The sequence below is a fragment of the Amblyraja radiata genome, chromosome 7, assembly GCF_010909765.2.
Source record: "Amblyraja radiata isolate CabotCenter1 chromosome 7, sAmbRad1.1.pri, whole genome shotgun sequence".
Lineage (NCBI taxonomy): Eukaryota > Metazoa > Chordata > Chondrichthyes > Rajiformes > Rajidae > Amblyraja > Amblyraja radiata.
In genome coordinates, this window is record NC_045962.1 from 33,807,927 (window position 1) to 33,825,290 (window position 17,364).

General features: G+C 43.2%; 1 protein-coding gene across 5 annotated transcripts in view; it reads left to right on the forward strand.

Moving 5' to 3' along the window:
- The window catches only part of pkp4 (plakophilin 4), a 156,050-nt gene that overhangs the window by 84,683 nt on the left and 54,003 nt on the right, over window positions 1-17,364 (forward strand). For 3 of the 5 annotated variants that reach the window (XM_033024087.1, XM_033024086.1, XM_033024085.1), the window contains 4 exons: window positions 610-741; window positions 887-1,083; window positions 5,570-6,140; window positions 14,502-14,693. In XM_033024087.1, coding sequence (XP_032879978.1) covers window positions 610-741; window positions 887-1,083; window positions 5,570-6,140; window positions 14,502-14,693 — 1,092 coding nt within the window. The remainder of the gene's footprint in view (window positions 1-609; window positions 742-886; window positions 1,084-5,569; window positions 6,141-14,501; window positions 14,694-17,364) is intronic. The other 2 variants (XM_033024088.1, XM_033024089.1) reach the window with 1 other exon arrangement.

Consider the following 17,364-nt stretch of genomic DNA (forward strand, 5'->3'; position numbering starts at 1 on the left):
AACATCCTTAAGCAGCTTACATCTTGGGTAGTTTGGCTAAGAGGAGGGAGTTTTTAATCTTGATGTCTTTGTCACTGATAAAAAGCTTTATCAGTTTGTGATAGGATACAGATCACCAAGATGCAGTTTGATCAAGGTCCACCACCAATGTTTTGGCACTGTTGGTTCCCAAGCCTTGCTGGATTATCCGTTTTGTCCAACAGTACTGAAACGTTGCACCTAGGCTGCTGAAGGACTGAAGGAGCCTGCAAAGTCAGCTCCGGAAGTTGGCTGTGGGAACAGATCTGCCAGTTTCAGCCAGGTCGGAGTTCCAGAGCCCCGGCCACAGAGGGCAAATTTGACCCACTGATCGGTGTGGAAGGCCTGATGAGGTCAAGTTCGACCGCCTCACCTGGACTAGGCGCCACATTTTCGGGGAGACTTCCGGGGGAGGGTGGGGGTGGGTTTCAACTTCGCTCTTGTGATTTTGTCCGGATTAATAGAAGTGCGGGATCATCATTGGTCGAAAAATCAGTAGTGGACCTGTATATTAACCTTTTAAGTAGTATAGTACATTTCTGCAAAAAGTCTTTATTTTTGAAGACCTCTAACTCGCATCTTTTCTTGCAGAAGAACTAACAGGAGGAATAAATCGATGTAGAGTTTCGGAAAGCGCACATCCCCATTCCTTTACTATTGAGACAGGACGTGAACAATTGCCAATTCTCGGAAGTGAACAAACATCCCTTCGTGAAAGTGAGGGTCTGTTGTATATGAATTTTAAGTATCAAGAGCGTGTCAGCATTTTAGATATTAAAAAAAAATGTTTTTGCAACAAAGTGCGTTTTTATTTTTCCTCTAGTTCACTTTTATGTTAACCAAATATACGTATCTGCTTTAACTGCAGGATCTATCGGAAACTCGCGAAGCTCTACGCAAATGAACTCCTATTCTGATAGTGGTTACCAGGACACGGGCAGTTACTACAGCAGCCAGAATTTGATCAAGGCTATCCCAAGAGGTCTACACGAACCTGTTCATATTAGCACCAACAGTAATCACCTAATCCGAAATTCTAGGCCGGAGGGACAGACAATAGGCCAGGTACTTTAACTTTAAGGGGCTGTACCACTGCAGCGACCTAATCCGCGAGTTCGGACGAGTTTGCCCTCGACTCATACTCGCAGTATGGTCAACACGAGGTCCTAAGAGGTCTTTGTAACTCTTCTTCATGCTCGAGAGTAGTCCCCGCGTACTCGAGGTCTCAGCTAGGTCGCGGCGTATTTTTCAACATGTTGAAAAATGCACGCGAGTAAAAAAAGGTTGACATGGAAAAAATCAATACTTTTTTTATTCGTAGATTTAGTCGAAGTAGGTCGTGGTAGGTCGGCATGTTATTCGTAGGTAATCGAGGGTAGTCGAAGGTAGTCGTAGATAGTCTTCAACATAGACGAAAGGAGGTCAATAGACAATAGGTGCAGGAGTAGGCCATTTGGCCCTTCGAGCCAGCACCGCCATTCAATGTGATCTTGGTTGAAAATCCCCAATCAGTACCCCATTCCTGTCTTCTCCCCATATCCCCTGACTCCGCTATCTTTAAGAGCCCTATCTAGCTCTCTCTTGAAAGTATCCAGAGAACCGGCCTCCACCGCCCTCTGAGACTCACAACTCTCTGTGAACAAAAGTGTTTCCTCGTCTCCGTTCTAAATGGCTTACCCCTTATTCTTAAACTGTGGCCCCTGGTTCTGGACTCCCCCAACATCGGGAACATGTTTCCTGCCCCTAGCGTGTCCAAACCCTTAACAATCTTATATATTTCAATAAGATACCCTCTCATCCTTCTAAACTCCAGAGTGTACAAGCCCAGCCGCTCCATTCTCTCAGGATCTCCTCAGGAAGGATATCGAAGGAGGTCGTCTTCACTCTCTACTATTTGGTGTCCAATTTTCCCGAAGCTAGTCGAAGCTGGTCTTCAACATAGTCGAAGGAGGTCTTCAACATGACATTTTTTCAACCTCTTCTAAACTCGCCAATTAGGTTGCCGCAGTGGGACAGCCCCTTTAAGCAAATTAATAGTAAACATTTTATAGGACTTTGGTTAGGCCATATTTGGAGCATTCCACACAGTTCTGGTTGCACCCTTACAGGAAGGCTGTGGAGGCTTTGGAGAGGGTGCAGATGAGGTTTAACAGAATGATGCCTGGATTAGGGGATATTAGCTACAAGAAGAGTTTGGGCAGACTTGGGTTGTTTTCTCTGGAATGCCGAAGGTCACGGAGAAATTTCATAGGCGTATATAAAATGTGTGATGCATAGTTAGGGTAGACAAACACGACCTTTATGCCAGGATGGAAAAATTAAACACTAGAGGCATAGTTTTAACGTGAGGGGGGGAAAGGTGAAAGAAGATGTGCAGAGCAACTTTTATTACACAGAGGGTGGTGAGTGATGCTGCTGGGGGCGATGGTTGAGACAGATACAATAGCAGCATTTCAGAGACTTTTGGATATGGATATGCATGGAATAGAGGGACATGAATTACATAAGGCAGATCAGATTTAGTCTTGGCATCATGTTCGGACCAGACATTGTGTGCCGAAGGTCCTGAACTTGTGATGTACTTTGTGTAGGAAAGAACTGCAGATACTGGTTTAAATCAAAGGTAGACACAAAATGCTGGAGTAACTCAGCGGGACAAGCAGCATCTCAGGCAAGAAGGAATGGGTGACGTTTTGGTGCTGTACCTTTCTATGTTCTGTGTCATACCTGATCTCGGTGGCATGTTTAAAGCAGGACGTGACAATCCATGCCAAAGTCTGACATATTTGAAATCAACACTTAATTTGGAAACATCCGGCCTTAATTCTAACCAACATCACAGGGGAATGTAAAATAAAAGCAGAAATTCTGGAAACACTCAGCAACTTAACTTTTCTGTTCTTTTCTGTTTCATTATCAGAACTCTTTTTACAGATAATGTCTATTTAGTGATGAGACGTAAAAGTAATCTGTGAAAATTGTGTGAAATTAATGTTCTGTTTACAGTTGAGATGAACTGGCAAAGTTCCAAACTCTTATTTTGCAGTATTGTGTGAAAAGTGTGCCATTGCGTGAAATTATAACTGAATATTGATTTAGTAAGTTTTAGTTAGTGCAGTTTTATACAAGTATAGATGTAGAAATACTATTATTATATTGTTAGTTATTACAGTACTGGATAGATCTGTTTAAAAGAGACCCATTTCACTGTTTTTCCAACTATCTATACTTCACACTGCCTTGGGAAAGCAGCCAACATAATCAGACCTTTCCCAGCTCGGTTATTCCTTCTCCCCGCTCCCGTCAGCCGGAAAATACAGAAGCTTGAAAGCGTGCACTGCCAGACTCAGGAACAGCTTCTTCCCCTCTGTTATTAGACTTTTGAATGGTCCTTCCATAAGCTGGGATACTGTCCAATTTACCTCTTATCTTATTGCCGACATTGAACTTTGTCTCTGGAACTGTTGCACTACACTGCTGAGAACAATATTCTGCACTCTGTATCTTTCTTTCTGCTCTACCTATTCTACTTGACTTTGGTTTGATTGTACTCATTTATAGCATTATCTGGTTTGATTGGATATATTGCAAAACACAAGCTTGTTACTGCCTCGATACACATGACAATAATAAGCCTAAATTAGCCGTCATCCTGTGAAGAGATGTCATCTCCAGCAGATGTCTCCCTACTATGATGAGAAATGAGACCAAGAATTTAGCAGAGCTAGGATTTAGTCCTGGCACTTTGTGGTGTTGCTCCAATCAGCTGCACTGATTTTCCAATTAAGAGTTTACTTTAAAGTTAGTGTTGCATTCATAATTGCGACAGGTGAAGCTGAACTCCATATCTCTCTCAATTTTCTTGCAGTAGTAGTTGCATTTTACATTGAGAATGGAATTATTACAAACTTTTCATGGACAATATATCTAATTATGTGTCAACTTGCTAATTCAATGAGGTAAAAAAAGATGGCTTAGGTTGAGGTATATTGTTGCCACGCGTATTGGTACAGAGAAAGGCTCTGTAAGGCATGCTTTGTAATCAGATCAGATAATACTTAAATACAACCAAGTTAAACTCAAATGCAATAGAAAGAGCAAAGGGAAAGATACAGAGCCAGGTAAAAAGACGATCTAAAAGAGTGAGGTGACTGTATCAGCTGATTAGTTTTGAGATACAGCACAGAAACAGGCCCTTTGTCCCACCGAGTCCATGCCAACTAGTGATCCCTGTACACTAGCACTTTCCTACACACTCGGGACAATTTACAATTTTTACCTAAATCAATTAACCTACAAATATAGAATTCTTTGGATTGTGGGAGGAAACCAGAGCACCCGGGGAAACCCCACGCAGTCATTGGGAGAACATACAAACTCCATACATTACCCGTAGTCAGGATCAAACCCGGGCAAGGCGGCAACTCTACCGCTGCGTCACCGTGCTAGCTGATAGTTGACCGTGTTCTGGGACCAGCACGCAAAGAGTCGCCTCCCCCGGTGCCATCTTACCCTGTTTCTTTTCCTCATGGTAACCTACCTGCTTCAACCAGTTGGCTTGGATTTATTAGTGAAAGTGGAAAAAAGTCCCTTTCTGGCACTCTAAGCTGTGGGAAGTTTTAAATAAAATGGTATGGATGATATATGTTGATTTGTCTACCAAATTAGTGCAAGACAAATACAATTTACACCATAATATAAGCAGCATATACATATCATCTACCCTGCAAAAGGTTCCTGAACAGTGTCTTTATTAGTCCCTGAATTACTATTATTTACCTAATTTAAGAATCAAGTGGCAAGAGTGTTTAATTGTCTTATGTGCCGGTAATGGAATGATTAAATTCTTACATGTTGCAGCTTTACAGGTTCATACTGCCAAACACATGAATTAATATACAATAATCATTAAAACAATAAATTAATAACCAGTAATAGTGGGTAACCAGACCATAATAGTACAAAACCAAAGTCCACTGTAGATCATAGTTGCTCAGGTAGTGGTTAGTATGTAGTATTAAAGAGCCTTATGTTTGCTAGGGCCACTCTGTTCTTGAACCTGGTGGTCATGGTTCTCAGGCTCCTGTGCCTTCTGGCGCAGTGGTACAGTTGCTGCCTTACTGCGCCAGAGACCCGAGGTTGATCCTGACCTCGAGTGCTGTCTGTATACAGTTCGTACATTCTCCCTGTGACTGCGTAATTTTTCTCGGGGTGTTCCGCTTTCCTCCCTCATTCCAAAGAGGTACAGGTTTGTAGGTTAATTGGCTTCTGTAAATTGTCCCTAGTGCGTTGCATAGAATAAGTGTACGGGTGATCTTTGGTCGATGCGGACTCGGTGGGTTGAAGGGCCTGTTTCCACGCTGTATCATTAAACTAAACTAAATCTTTCATTCAGTTTTTTTCAAGAAGATGAAGAGCAGATAAGGAATGTAATGAAGAAATACTTTATTTGATTGGAAAAACGTAATTCTGAGCAGCTGTATTGTGCATGCTATTGTCTGTGATATTTTTCAGAACAGTTAATAATTTGGTATCATCTTTTGTCAAACAGGGTCCAATGAATGTCGCTGTTACCACAAGTAGGGCAATGAGGAGGGTTAGCTCAGTCCCATCCAGAACACAGTCACCATCGTATGCTACAGGAGTGTCACCTTCAAGGGGGTCTCTGAGAACGTCGCTCGGGAGTGCTTGTGGCTCGCCGGTATTAACGGAACCTCGGTCCAATAATTCGACAGTGTACTTGTCCTCCACGTTGCCAGCTCAAAGAGCAGGTTCGCCACGTACTGCCCAGCGATCAACGTCACCAGCCACCATCAGACGAATTGGTTCAGTTACAAGACAGCTCACTAATTCCAGCAGGGCAACCTCTCCGTATCAGACTTTGGGATCTTCTCTGAGAATGGGTTCACCCCTCGCCTTAACAGCCGTACAGACAAGAGTAAACACTTCACCCCAAGGTCAAACCGGATCACCATCTCCAGCAAGGTCCACAATGACTGCTGTCCCCCAACGAATGGTGCCACCGCTGCAAAGGTCTCATGCCATAGACGGTGATTTTTATTGTCTACAGTCACCTGAAATCTATGAGCGGATGGTTCCAACGCGGCCAGACAGCCTTGCAGGTCTGTTTTTATGAAAGGAAGCACAAACGCAACATCAATTCAGGCAAAAGGTTATTTTGATGGTTAAATGATGTGTCACTTGAAGTCCCTCTCCAAGCACTAACAAAAGAATTTAAGGTGAACCAAAATAAATATACCCCAGTAGCTGTTGCTCTTCAGTCATCAATGGGTTTCCATTTCATAATAGGTCTGACTTGCCTGGGTTTATCTTCTCTGTGGGGCAGCACAGTGGCGGTCGAGTTGCTGCCTCACAGTGGCAGTGACCCGGGTTTGATCCTGACTACAGGTGCATTTTAATTTTATATGGAGTTTGTACGCACTCCCTGTGACTACGTGGGTTTTCTCCGGATGCTCCAGTTTCCGCCCACACTCCAAACAGGTACAGGTTTGTAGGTTAATTGGCTTCTGTAAATTATAAATTCTCCCTAGTGTGTCGGATAGTGATAGTGTACGGGGTGATTACTGGTGGGTGCGGATGTGATGGGCTGCAGGCCTGTTTCCACGCTATATCACTGAAGTCTAAAGTTCTCATTACCTCCTATCTCTTCCAAGCTGCAGACATCCCAGCCAATGGATCAGCCTACCAATCTGAGCTGTCATTCAGTAGGTTTGGGACATGCAGTGGTGGAAGTTCTGGACTAATTGCATGTGGCATTACCGCAATTCTACCACCAAATGCCTGTTCATGTAGAGTCAGCATTTATCAGTAAGATTGGGCAACATGGTTTACTCTATTTGTTTTCCACTAAATTAACAGTGTTTCAACAAATATTCTAATTAGCACCTCAACAAAATAGCATTATATTTTTCCTGTGGAAATAATACAAAACACAAAGGTAAAACTTTATTAAATGACACCGACTTTTTCGTCTTCACATTTTGATTGTCTAGTTCCCGTTAAATACCATATCTCCTAGATTTGGTTTGGTGGATTTTTTTATAGGGAATATGAATTTCATGGGGTGGGAGATTTAAACATTTTAAAAATCGTTTTTTCAAGTTTTTTAATTGCTTAAACAATTTACTTTTGGGAAGGGGAGTTTAGGGGAGGGAGACCAAGCTATACATTTATTAGATATTGTGAGTTATTTTTCTCATTTGGAATATGCTTCTTTCTTTTAACACATCCTCAACTTAAATTTCCTTCCTACTGTCATAATTTCAATTTATTTTGTTTTAAGTTGCATTTTAGTTTTAGAGATACAGCATGGAAACAGGCACTCCGGCCCACCGAGTCGGCGTCGACCAACGATCACCCATGCACTAGTTCTATTCTAAACACTAGGGACAATTGACGGTGATTACAGAACCCAATTAACCTACAAACCTGTATGTCTTTGGGATGTGGGAGGAAACCTGAAATGGCAGGTTTGTTGAACAGGTAGTTTGGATCCGTCTTCACTAAGAAGGACACAAACAATCTCCCTGATGTACTAGTGGCCATAGGATCTGGGATGACTGAGGAACTGAAGGAAATCCACATTAGGCAGGAAATGGTGCTGGGTAGACTGATGGGACTGAAGGCTGATAAATCCCTAGGGCCTGATGATCTGTATCCCGGGGAACTTAAGGAAGTGGCTCTAGAAATCGTGGTCGCATTGGTGATCATTTTCCAATGTTCTATAGATTCAGGATCAGTTCCTGTGGATTGGAGGGTAGCTGATGTTATCCCACTTTTTAAGAAAGGCGGGAGAGAGAAAACAGGGAATTATAGACCAGTTAACCTGACATCGGTGGTGGGGAAGATGCTGGAGTCAATCATAAAAGATGAAATAGTGGCATATTTGCATAGCAGTAACAGGATCGGTCCGAGTCGGCATAGATTTACGAAGGGGAAATCATGCTGACTTGGACCTTCTGGAATTTTTTGAGGATGTAACTAGGAAAATGGACAAGGGAGGGCCAGTGGATGTAGTGTATCTGGACTTTCAGAAAGCATTTGATAAAGTCCCACATAGGAGATTAGTGGGCAAAATTATGGCACATGGTATTGGGGGTAGAGTGCTGACATGGAGAGAAAATTGGTTGGCAGACAGGAAAGGTCCCTTTCAGAATGGCAGGCATTGACTAGTGGGGTGCCGCAAGGCTCGGTGCTGGGACCGCAGCTATTTATAATATATATTAATGATTTAGATGAAGGGGTTACGTAACATTAGCAAATTTGCAGATGGCACAAAGCTGGGTGGCAGTGTGAACTGTGGGGAGGATGCTATGAGAATGCAGAACGTGACTTGGACAAGTTGGGTGAGTGTGCAAATGAATGGTAGATGAAGATAAATGGGTAAATGTGAGGTTATCCACTTTGGTAGCAAAAATAGGAAGGAAGATTATTATCTAAATGGTGTCAAGTTGGGAAAAGGGGAAGGAAGTACAACGGGATCTGGAGGTCCTTGTTCATTAGTCAATGAAAGTAAGCATGCAGGTACAGCAGGCAGTGAAGAAAGCGAATGGCATGTTGGCCTTCATAACAAGAGGAGTTGATTATAGGAGCAAAGAGGTCCTTCTGCAGTTATACAGGGCCCTAGTGAGCCCGCACCTGGAGTATTGTGTGCAGTTTTGGTCTCCAAATTTGAGAAAGGACATTCTTGCTATTGAGGGAGTGCAGCGTAGGTTCACAAGGTTAATTCCCGGGATGGCGGGACTGTCATATGCTGAGAGAATGGAGCGGCTGGGCTTGTATACTCTGGAATTTAGAAGGATGAGATGGAATCTTATATATGAGAGGCAGGAAACATGTTCCCGATGTTGGGGGAGTCCAGAACCAGGGGCCACAGTTTAAGAATAAGAGGTAGACCATTTAGAACGGAGATGACAAAAAACTTTATCACACAGAGAGTTGTTAGTTTGTGGAATTCTCTGCCTCAGAGGGCGGTGGAGGCCTTAAAGAGGTCTTAAAGATAGCGGAGTCAGGGGATATGGGGAGAAGGCAGAAATGGGGTACTGATTGTGGATGATCAGCCATGATTACATTGAATGGCGATGCTGGCTCGAAGGGCCGAATAGCCTACTCCTGCATCTATTGTCTATTGTCACCCAGAGATAATCCACGCAAACATAGGGAGAATGTGCAAACTCTGTACAGATTGCACCGATAGACGGGATCGAACCCGGATCTCTAGTGCTGTAGGGCAGCAACTCTGCCACAAGTAGCATGTTGAAAAAAATATTATGGGACTAAAACAGTTCAGGAGTATTTCAGTGTGGTTTCTATGGTAACAAGATTTGTTAATTGGCACACATCATCTCAAACCGTTCCTGAATGATTCACTCCTGCATCCATAACCATACCAAATCAATGCACAAGTAATAAGCAATTTCTATAGAATGCTGTTGTGCTGATTAGTCATATTCCTCTGGTGTGTTTTTGCTGCATTTTTAATTAATCCTCGGGAATATTTTAATTTCAAAGATTAGATCAAAAGAAAATTAAAATGCACCGGATTTCAAAAGATATGTTTGCAGAGACAATGCCAAAGAAAAAAATAAGAGGGATGAGAAGTGGATGGTGCGTTAAAGGAATTTATTTTACAAAAAATGTTGCACAGAATAATAAAGCAAGGAAGAAAAATGAATTCCAGAGGTGGCATATGAGAAATGCTCTGATGAAAGAGGACGATTTTTATTGATTAGCATCAAGCTCTTGCAAGAGTTAAAAAATTGCAAATTGTGTCATTATAGAACATAGAACAACACAGCACTGGAACATACCTTCTGGCCCACAATGTCTGTGCCAAACATGATGCCAGGTTAAACTTATCTCTTCACTCCATAGCCCTCCATTCCCTGCATATGCATGCACCTATCAAAGAGACTCTTAAATGTCGCTATAATTTCTGTCTCCTCCACCACCCTTGGCAGCTCGTTTCAGGCACCTGCCATTTTGCAAAAAAACTTGCCTCTCGCATCTCCTCTATTTTCCCCTACTCACCTTAAAGCTATGCCCTCTAGCCTTTGACATTTCCACCCTGGGGAAAAAGGGTTCTGACTGTCTACTCTAATTATAGCTCTCATAATTTTATATACTTTACCAGATCTCCTCTCAACCTCCATGTTCCAGAGAAAACAATTCAAGTCTGTCCAACCACTCCTTATAGCTATTACTCTTTAAACCAGACAATATTCTGTTAAACCTCTTCTTCGCCCTCTCCAAAGCCGCCACATCTTTCCTGTAATGAAGCAACCGGAATAGCACATAGTTCTAATTATAGTTAAAATAACAGTTTATAATTATCTTATAATTAAATCTAGCACTTGTAAATTGGAAGGACAGCATACTTTTTTAATTTTATCTTTAGCATCAAGACTGAACAGAGGAGAAAGGAGTGTTTAACAAGCTTTTGAATGAATTGGAGAAAAGTCTGAAAGCTTTACTGAGGAGACTTTGTTTAGAAAGTTTTCTAAAAGTTAAGCATGGGCAGATGTTTAGTTTAGTTTATTGTCGTCACGTGTACTGAGGTACAGTGGAAAGCTTTTGTTTTCATGCAATCCAGTCATAGAAAAGACTACACATGAATACTATCAAGCTGTCCACAGTGCACAGGTGAAGTATAAAGAGTACAACATTCAGTGCAAGATATAACATTGAAGTCAAATAAAGTGCAATCAAACATAGTTCAAAGGTCTCCAAGGAGGTGGATGGGAGCTCAGGACCACACTCTAGCTGATGAAAGAACCGTTCAGTCGCCTGATGACAGCTGGGAAGAAACTGTCCCTGAATCTGGAGGTATATATTTTCACACTTCCGTACCTCTTGCCTGATGGGAGAGGGGAGAAGAGGGAGTGACCGGGATGAGACTGGCCCCTGATTATGCTAGCAGCCTTGCTGAGGTAGCATGAAGTATAGATGAAGGCAATGGAAGGGAGGCTTGTTTGTGTGTTGATGTAAGCTACATCCACAACTCTGCAATTTCTTGTGGTCTTGAATGGAGCTGTTCCCAAACAAGGCTGCGATGCATCCCAATAATGCTTTTATATTGCATATCTGTAGACGTTAGTGAGAGTTGTTGGGGATATGCCAAACTTCCTAAGCCTTCTAAAGAATGACTTTGCTTTGATGTGCTTTCTTGGCCAAAGGTTCCAAGTGGCTAGTCCAGGACAAGCTGCTAGTGATATTTATTCCGAGGAACTTCAAGCTTTCAACCATCTCTACTTCTGCAACATCAATATATGCTGGGACACAAAATACTGGAGTAACTCAGCGACCTGAAACATCACTCTTTTCTTCTCTCCAGAGATGCTGCTGTCCCACTGAGTTACTCCAGCAATTTGTGTCTATCTTTGATGTAAACCAGCATCTGCAGTTCTGGGATGTATGTGCTGCTTTGCTTCCTGAAGTCAATCACAATCTTGCTGACATTCAACCTCTTCTGCATAATTTAAATTGTGTGCTGCCGCTGATTCTTTTAATCCTATTTTGTTTGGGTCACCGAACAGCTTTTGAGAGAGCTTTTAAACAGTGGGTTGTGGACAGAGTTGCTGTAGGTGTGGGAGTCAAGATCCATATACTCTTCCAGCACAATACCTTAACCAGTCCTCTGTCACTCAAGACCAACATTTTCTTTAACTAAAGTGCCTTTAACTAAATTAGTCCTTGTTATCTAGTCAAATTAATTGTGCATAATTTGCATTGATTTTGTTTCTGAATTTCCCCACCATTACCTGAAGGACATAGTTAATAATAATAATAATAATATATTTTATTGTCATTGCACGTCAGTGCAACGAGATTTAGTGTGCAGCTCCACTGATGTACAAGAAAGGTAAATAAATACAATACATAAATAAGCAAGCTGAATTGATTGACGTGACCATCTGAGGGAGACTGTCCAAAGGGGGTGGGTGGGGGGGCACTCATTAGGGCCGGTTCAGAGCCGCTATAGCTCTTGGGATAAAACTGTTCCTGAGTCTGGAGGTTCGGGCGTAGAAGGCCTTACCGAGCATATCTATTTTACACCGAGAAAGGGTTATAACATTGCAACTTACAACTCTGGAGCAGTAAACACTTCATTTTCACTCTTGGGAAAAATGCACTGCTTCCCCTTCCCACCACACATCGACAATATGTTGGTCTGCTTCTTCAGAGGAGATGAGACTGGGGATTCCCTAGATGGTTTGAAGCTCAAATCCTGGGACAGATATTGATGATTTTGTGAATATTTAAATAAATTATCTCAATACTATGAAGCCCTCATTCGCAACACGTTTAGCAAGATCCCACCAGATTCCCGTTGCCTCAGAGGCCTTCCCGAGGTGCGGAAACCAGCACAGAGGACCCGAAGGCTTGGCGGACCATGGTAACGGGAGGGAGCTGGAGATGTCGGACGAGAGGAGCAAGGGACGGTAGGAGGGTGAATTGGGGTAATGCCTCCAGCGCCTTCAAGCTCGGCTGCAGGAGGCGCCCCTGGGGCACAAAGATGGCTGAGCGAGGAGAGAAATGTTGGTTTGCGGGCCGAGTCTGGGGTGTATCTGGATCGGGAACCACTCCAGTAGACTGGGTGTGTGGACAAACCGGACTGGAAATGGCCCCAAAATGTGGTGGCGCCTGCATGTGCAAATATGCATGAAGAATTTCACTGCAGTTGCACGTGTGACAAATAAAGCACCATTGAACCTTTTGTTATGGTGTGAAAATGGCAGGTAGTCTCTAAAAGGATTATGCAGTTGTCATTTCTACAAGTGTTATCATTGGCAAGTGGAATTCCACAAGAAGATTGGTGTGGTCGAGGGAAACTACGTTTGTTCCCTCTGTGTGTTTGTTTTCTAACTGGCATAGCTGGTAGAGTGCCTCAGTGCCAGAAACGTGGGTTCTGGGTGCTATCTGGAGTTTGCATGTCCTCCCTGTAACCACGTGGGTTTCTTCTGGGTGCTCCGCTTTTCTCCCACATCCCACAAATATGTGGGTTTGTAGGTTAATTGGCTTCTGTATATTGCCTCTAGAGTGTAGAGAGTGGATGACAAAGTTGGTTAACATAGGTCTAGTGTGAACGGGTGATGGATGGTCAGCCTGGATTCAGAGGGCCTGTTTCTACGCTGTATCTCTTAGATATACTAAACAAATTGCAGACAAATAGATGGCGGCGCTGCCATAGCAGCTGCGGCTCGCCTGCAGTTCGTCTGTTTTTTTCTTTTTTTTGTTGTTCTTTTGTCCTGTTTTAGTTAATTTTTGATTTATTAGGTTGTGTATGTGTGTGGGTGGGGGGGGAGAAACATGTTTTTGATCTCTTCCTTCGGGGGGATGCGACTTCTCTTGTCGTATCCCCCCGTCTCCGCCTGCGCCGAGGCCTAATAGCGGAGCTGGCGGCCTCGGAGCTGGGGCAGCGTTCCAGCGGCAGCGGTCCGACACCGGAGCTGTGGTGACCCGGCCTCGGAGCTGCGGCAGCGGCGACCCGGCCTTGGAGCTGGGGCAGCGGCAACCCGGCCTCGGAGCTGGGGCAGCGGCAGCGGCGACCCGGCCTCAGAGCTGGGGCAGCGGCGATCCGGCCACTGAGCTGGGGTAGCGGCATCGGCGATCCGACCGCGGAGCTGGGGCAGTGTTCCGGCGGCAGCGGCCACCCGACTCGACCGCGGGCCCAGTGGACGACATCGTCGGGAGCTCGCAGGTCACAGGTTGGTGACCTGTTCTCCGGAGCTCACGCAACAACAGCTGCGTCCGCTGGACTGGAGGGCGGCAGCTTTGGAAGCTTCGACCACCCCGGGCTGCGGAGTTGAACCGGCCCGTTCGCGGAGCTTGGATTCAGCCGCGGGATTGACATTACTTACCATCGCCCGGCGGGGTCACAACATCTGAAGCCTGGATCGCCTCGGCGCAGAGGGAGAATAAGAAGGGATGAGACAAAGACTTAAGACTTTTGCCTTCCATCACAGTGAAGAGGTGCCTGGTGAACTCACTGTGGTGGATGTTAATTTGTGTTTATTGTGTGGTTTTGTCATTTTTACTATATGTAGGACTGCAAGGCAACAACATTTCGTTCAGACCGCAAGGTCTGAATGACAATAAAGGCTACTTTGACTTTGTACACCTTTTAGGACACTATCTTCATCAAAGAAATAGGCCATATGACTCAAATAGTCAATACCAACTCACTTTCTCCACACGTCTCTTTCCATCCGTCTATATCTCAGTTTTCCATTCCTTTATGTCTTGAGTCTAACTTTCCCTTGAATTAGTCGGTGCTGTTGGCCTCAGCTAAACACTTGGTATTTATTCATTCTATATTCTGCTGAATTCCATTAGGGATTTATTGGTGACGAGAGACTCTTGTATGACTGTGACTCAATGAGAATTAGACTGTGTGTAATCATCTGTGTATACCAAATGAAATCTGCTTTAACAGGCCAACCATGGATTCTGTTTTGTTTTAGGATTACGTAGTTCATACGCCAGTCAACATAGTCAACTGGGAAATGAAATGCGTTCAGCCATGTCGCCTGATTTACATATAACTCCTATCTACGAGGGAAGAACACTTCAAAGTCCCGTGTTTTGCAGCCCCAGCCATGCAGGCGTGGAGCTTCATCACGGCACGCAAACTGCAGTATTTCGGGCAGCACCAGGTAAAGATTGTTTCTCTTCCTCTTAAGATCAAGATTGAGATAGGCTACTGAAGAAAATAATTCTAATCCAAATAAAGAGCTTGTTGTTTGAATGTGTTTACGCTTGGAAGAAGATGCATAATATGGAACGTCAGAACAGGCTTGGGAGGGGTAGGCAGTCCATCTCAAACCTATGATCTTGTATTCATATGTATTCTATCTCTTCACCAATGTATTAAAGTAACTGCTGGTAGTTAAAATTAACAAATTAGTGCTAGAATTGTTGTTTTAGCCGGGGTCATTAAAATAAACCTCTATTTGTTATTCATGTTTTTAGTATTTTTGTATTAGTTTGAACTCCTTTGTAAGGAAAGACGACATCCCTTTGTACAATTAGTATTGTCACTTCTTGAACCAGTTAGAATGTGATAACAAGGAACTGCGGGTGCTCGTTTATTCAAAAGATAGACACAAAGTGCTGGAGTAATTCAGCGGGTAAGGCAGCATCATTGGAGAACATGGATGGGCAATTTTTTGGTTCAGAACCTTTCTTCAGACTGATTGTAGGAGAACGGGAAAGGAAGCTTGAAAAAAGGAGGGGCGGGGCAATACTTTGCCTTCATCAGTCAGAGTATTGAATATCGAAGTTGGGAGGTCATGTTGCAGTTATATAAGATGTTTGTGAGGCCATATTTAGTATTGTGTTCAGTTCTGGCCACCATGTTATGGAAATATGTTGTCAAGCTCGAAAGGGTGCAGAGAAGATTTACGAGAATGTTGCCAGGATTTTAGGGCCTGAGCTATAGGGACAGGTTGAGCAGGCTAGGAATCTATTTCTTGGAGCACAGGAGAATGAGGGGTGATCTTATAGAGGTGTACAAAATCATGAAATGGATAGATCAGGTAGATGCACAGTGTCTCTTGCTCAGAGTAGGGGAATCGAGAACCAGAGGACATAGGTTTAAGATGAGGGGGGAAGATTTAATAGGAACCTGAGGGGTAACTTTTTCACACCAAGGGTGGTGAGTGTATGGAACGAGTTGCTAGAGGAGGTACAGTGCCCTCCATAATGTTTGGGACAAAGACCCATCATTTAACTATTTGCTTCTGTACTCCACTATTTGAGATTTGTAATAGAGAAAAAAATTACATGTGGTTAAAGTGCACATTGTCAGATTTTATTAAAGGGTATTTTTATACATTTTGATTTCACCATATAGAAATTACAGCTGTGTTTATATATAGTCCCCCCCATTTCAGGGCACCATAATGTTTGGGACACATGGCTTCACAGGCATTTGTAATTGCTCAGGTGTGTTTAATTGCCTCCTTAATGCGGGTATAAGAGATTCTCAGCGCCTAGTCTTTCTTCCAGGCTTTCCATCACCTATGGAAACTTTTAATTGCTGTTTATTAACATGAGGAGTTGTGCCAATGAAAGTAAAATAAGCCATTATGATACTGAGAAACCAGAATAAAACTATTAGAGACATCAGCCAAATCCTAGGCTTACCAAAATCAACTGTTTGGAACATCATTAAGAAGAAAGAGAGCACTGGTGAGCTTACTGATCACAAAGGGACTGGCAGGCCAAGGAAGACCTCCACAGCTGATGACAGAAGAATTCTCTCTATAATAAAGAAAAATCCCCAAACACCTGTCCGACAGATCAGAAACACTTTTCAGGTGTGGATTTGTCAATGACCACTGTCCGCAGAAGACTTCATGAACAGAAATACAGAGGCTACACTGCAAGATGCAAACCACTGGTTAGCTGCAAAAATAGGATGGCCAGGTTACAGTTTGCCAAGAAGTACTTAAAAGAGCAACCACAGTTCTGGAAAATGGTCTTGTGGACAGATGAAACGAAGATTAACTTGTATCAGAGTGATGGCAAGAGCAAAGTATGGAGGAAAGAAGGAACTGCCCAAGATCCAAAGCATACCACCTCATCTGTGAAACACTGTGGTGGGGATGTTATGGCCTGGGCATGTATGGCTGTTGAAGGTACTGGCTAATTTACATTATCTTCATTGGTGATACAATTGCTGATGGTAGTAGCATAATGAATTCTGAAGGGTATAGACACATCCTATCTGCTCAAGTTCAAACAAATGGCTCAAAACTCTTTGGCTGGCGGTTCATTCCACAGCAAGAAAATGATACCAAACATACTGCTAAAGCAACTAAGGAGTTTTTCAAGTTTGGTTAATTCTTGACTGGCCAAGTCAATTACCTGATCTGAACCCATTTGAGTATGCCTTTTATATGCTGAAGAGAAAACTGAAGGGGACTAGCCCCCAAAATAAGCATAAGCTAAAGATGGCTGCAATACAGGCCTGGCATAGCATCACCTGAGAAGACATCCAGCAACTGGTGATGTCCATGAATCGCAGACTTCAAGCAGTCATTGCATACAAAGGATATGCAACAAAATACTAAACATGACTACTTTCATTTACATGACATTGATGTGTCCCAAACATTATGGTCCCCTGAAATGGGGGGACTATGTATAAACACTGCTGTAATTTCTACATGGTGAAACCAAAATGTGATTTTTATTAAAAATCAAAATGGCCTTTATTAAAATCCGACAATGTGCATTTTTTTTCTATCACAAATCTCAAATTGTGGTGTACCGAGGCAAATAAATAAATGATGGGTCTTTGTCTCAAACATTATGGAGGGC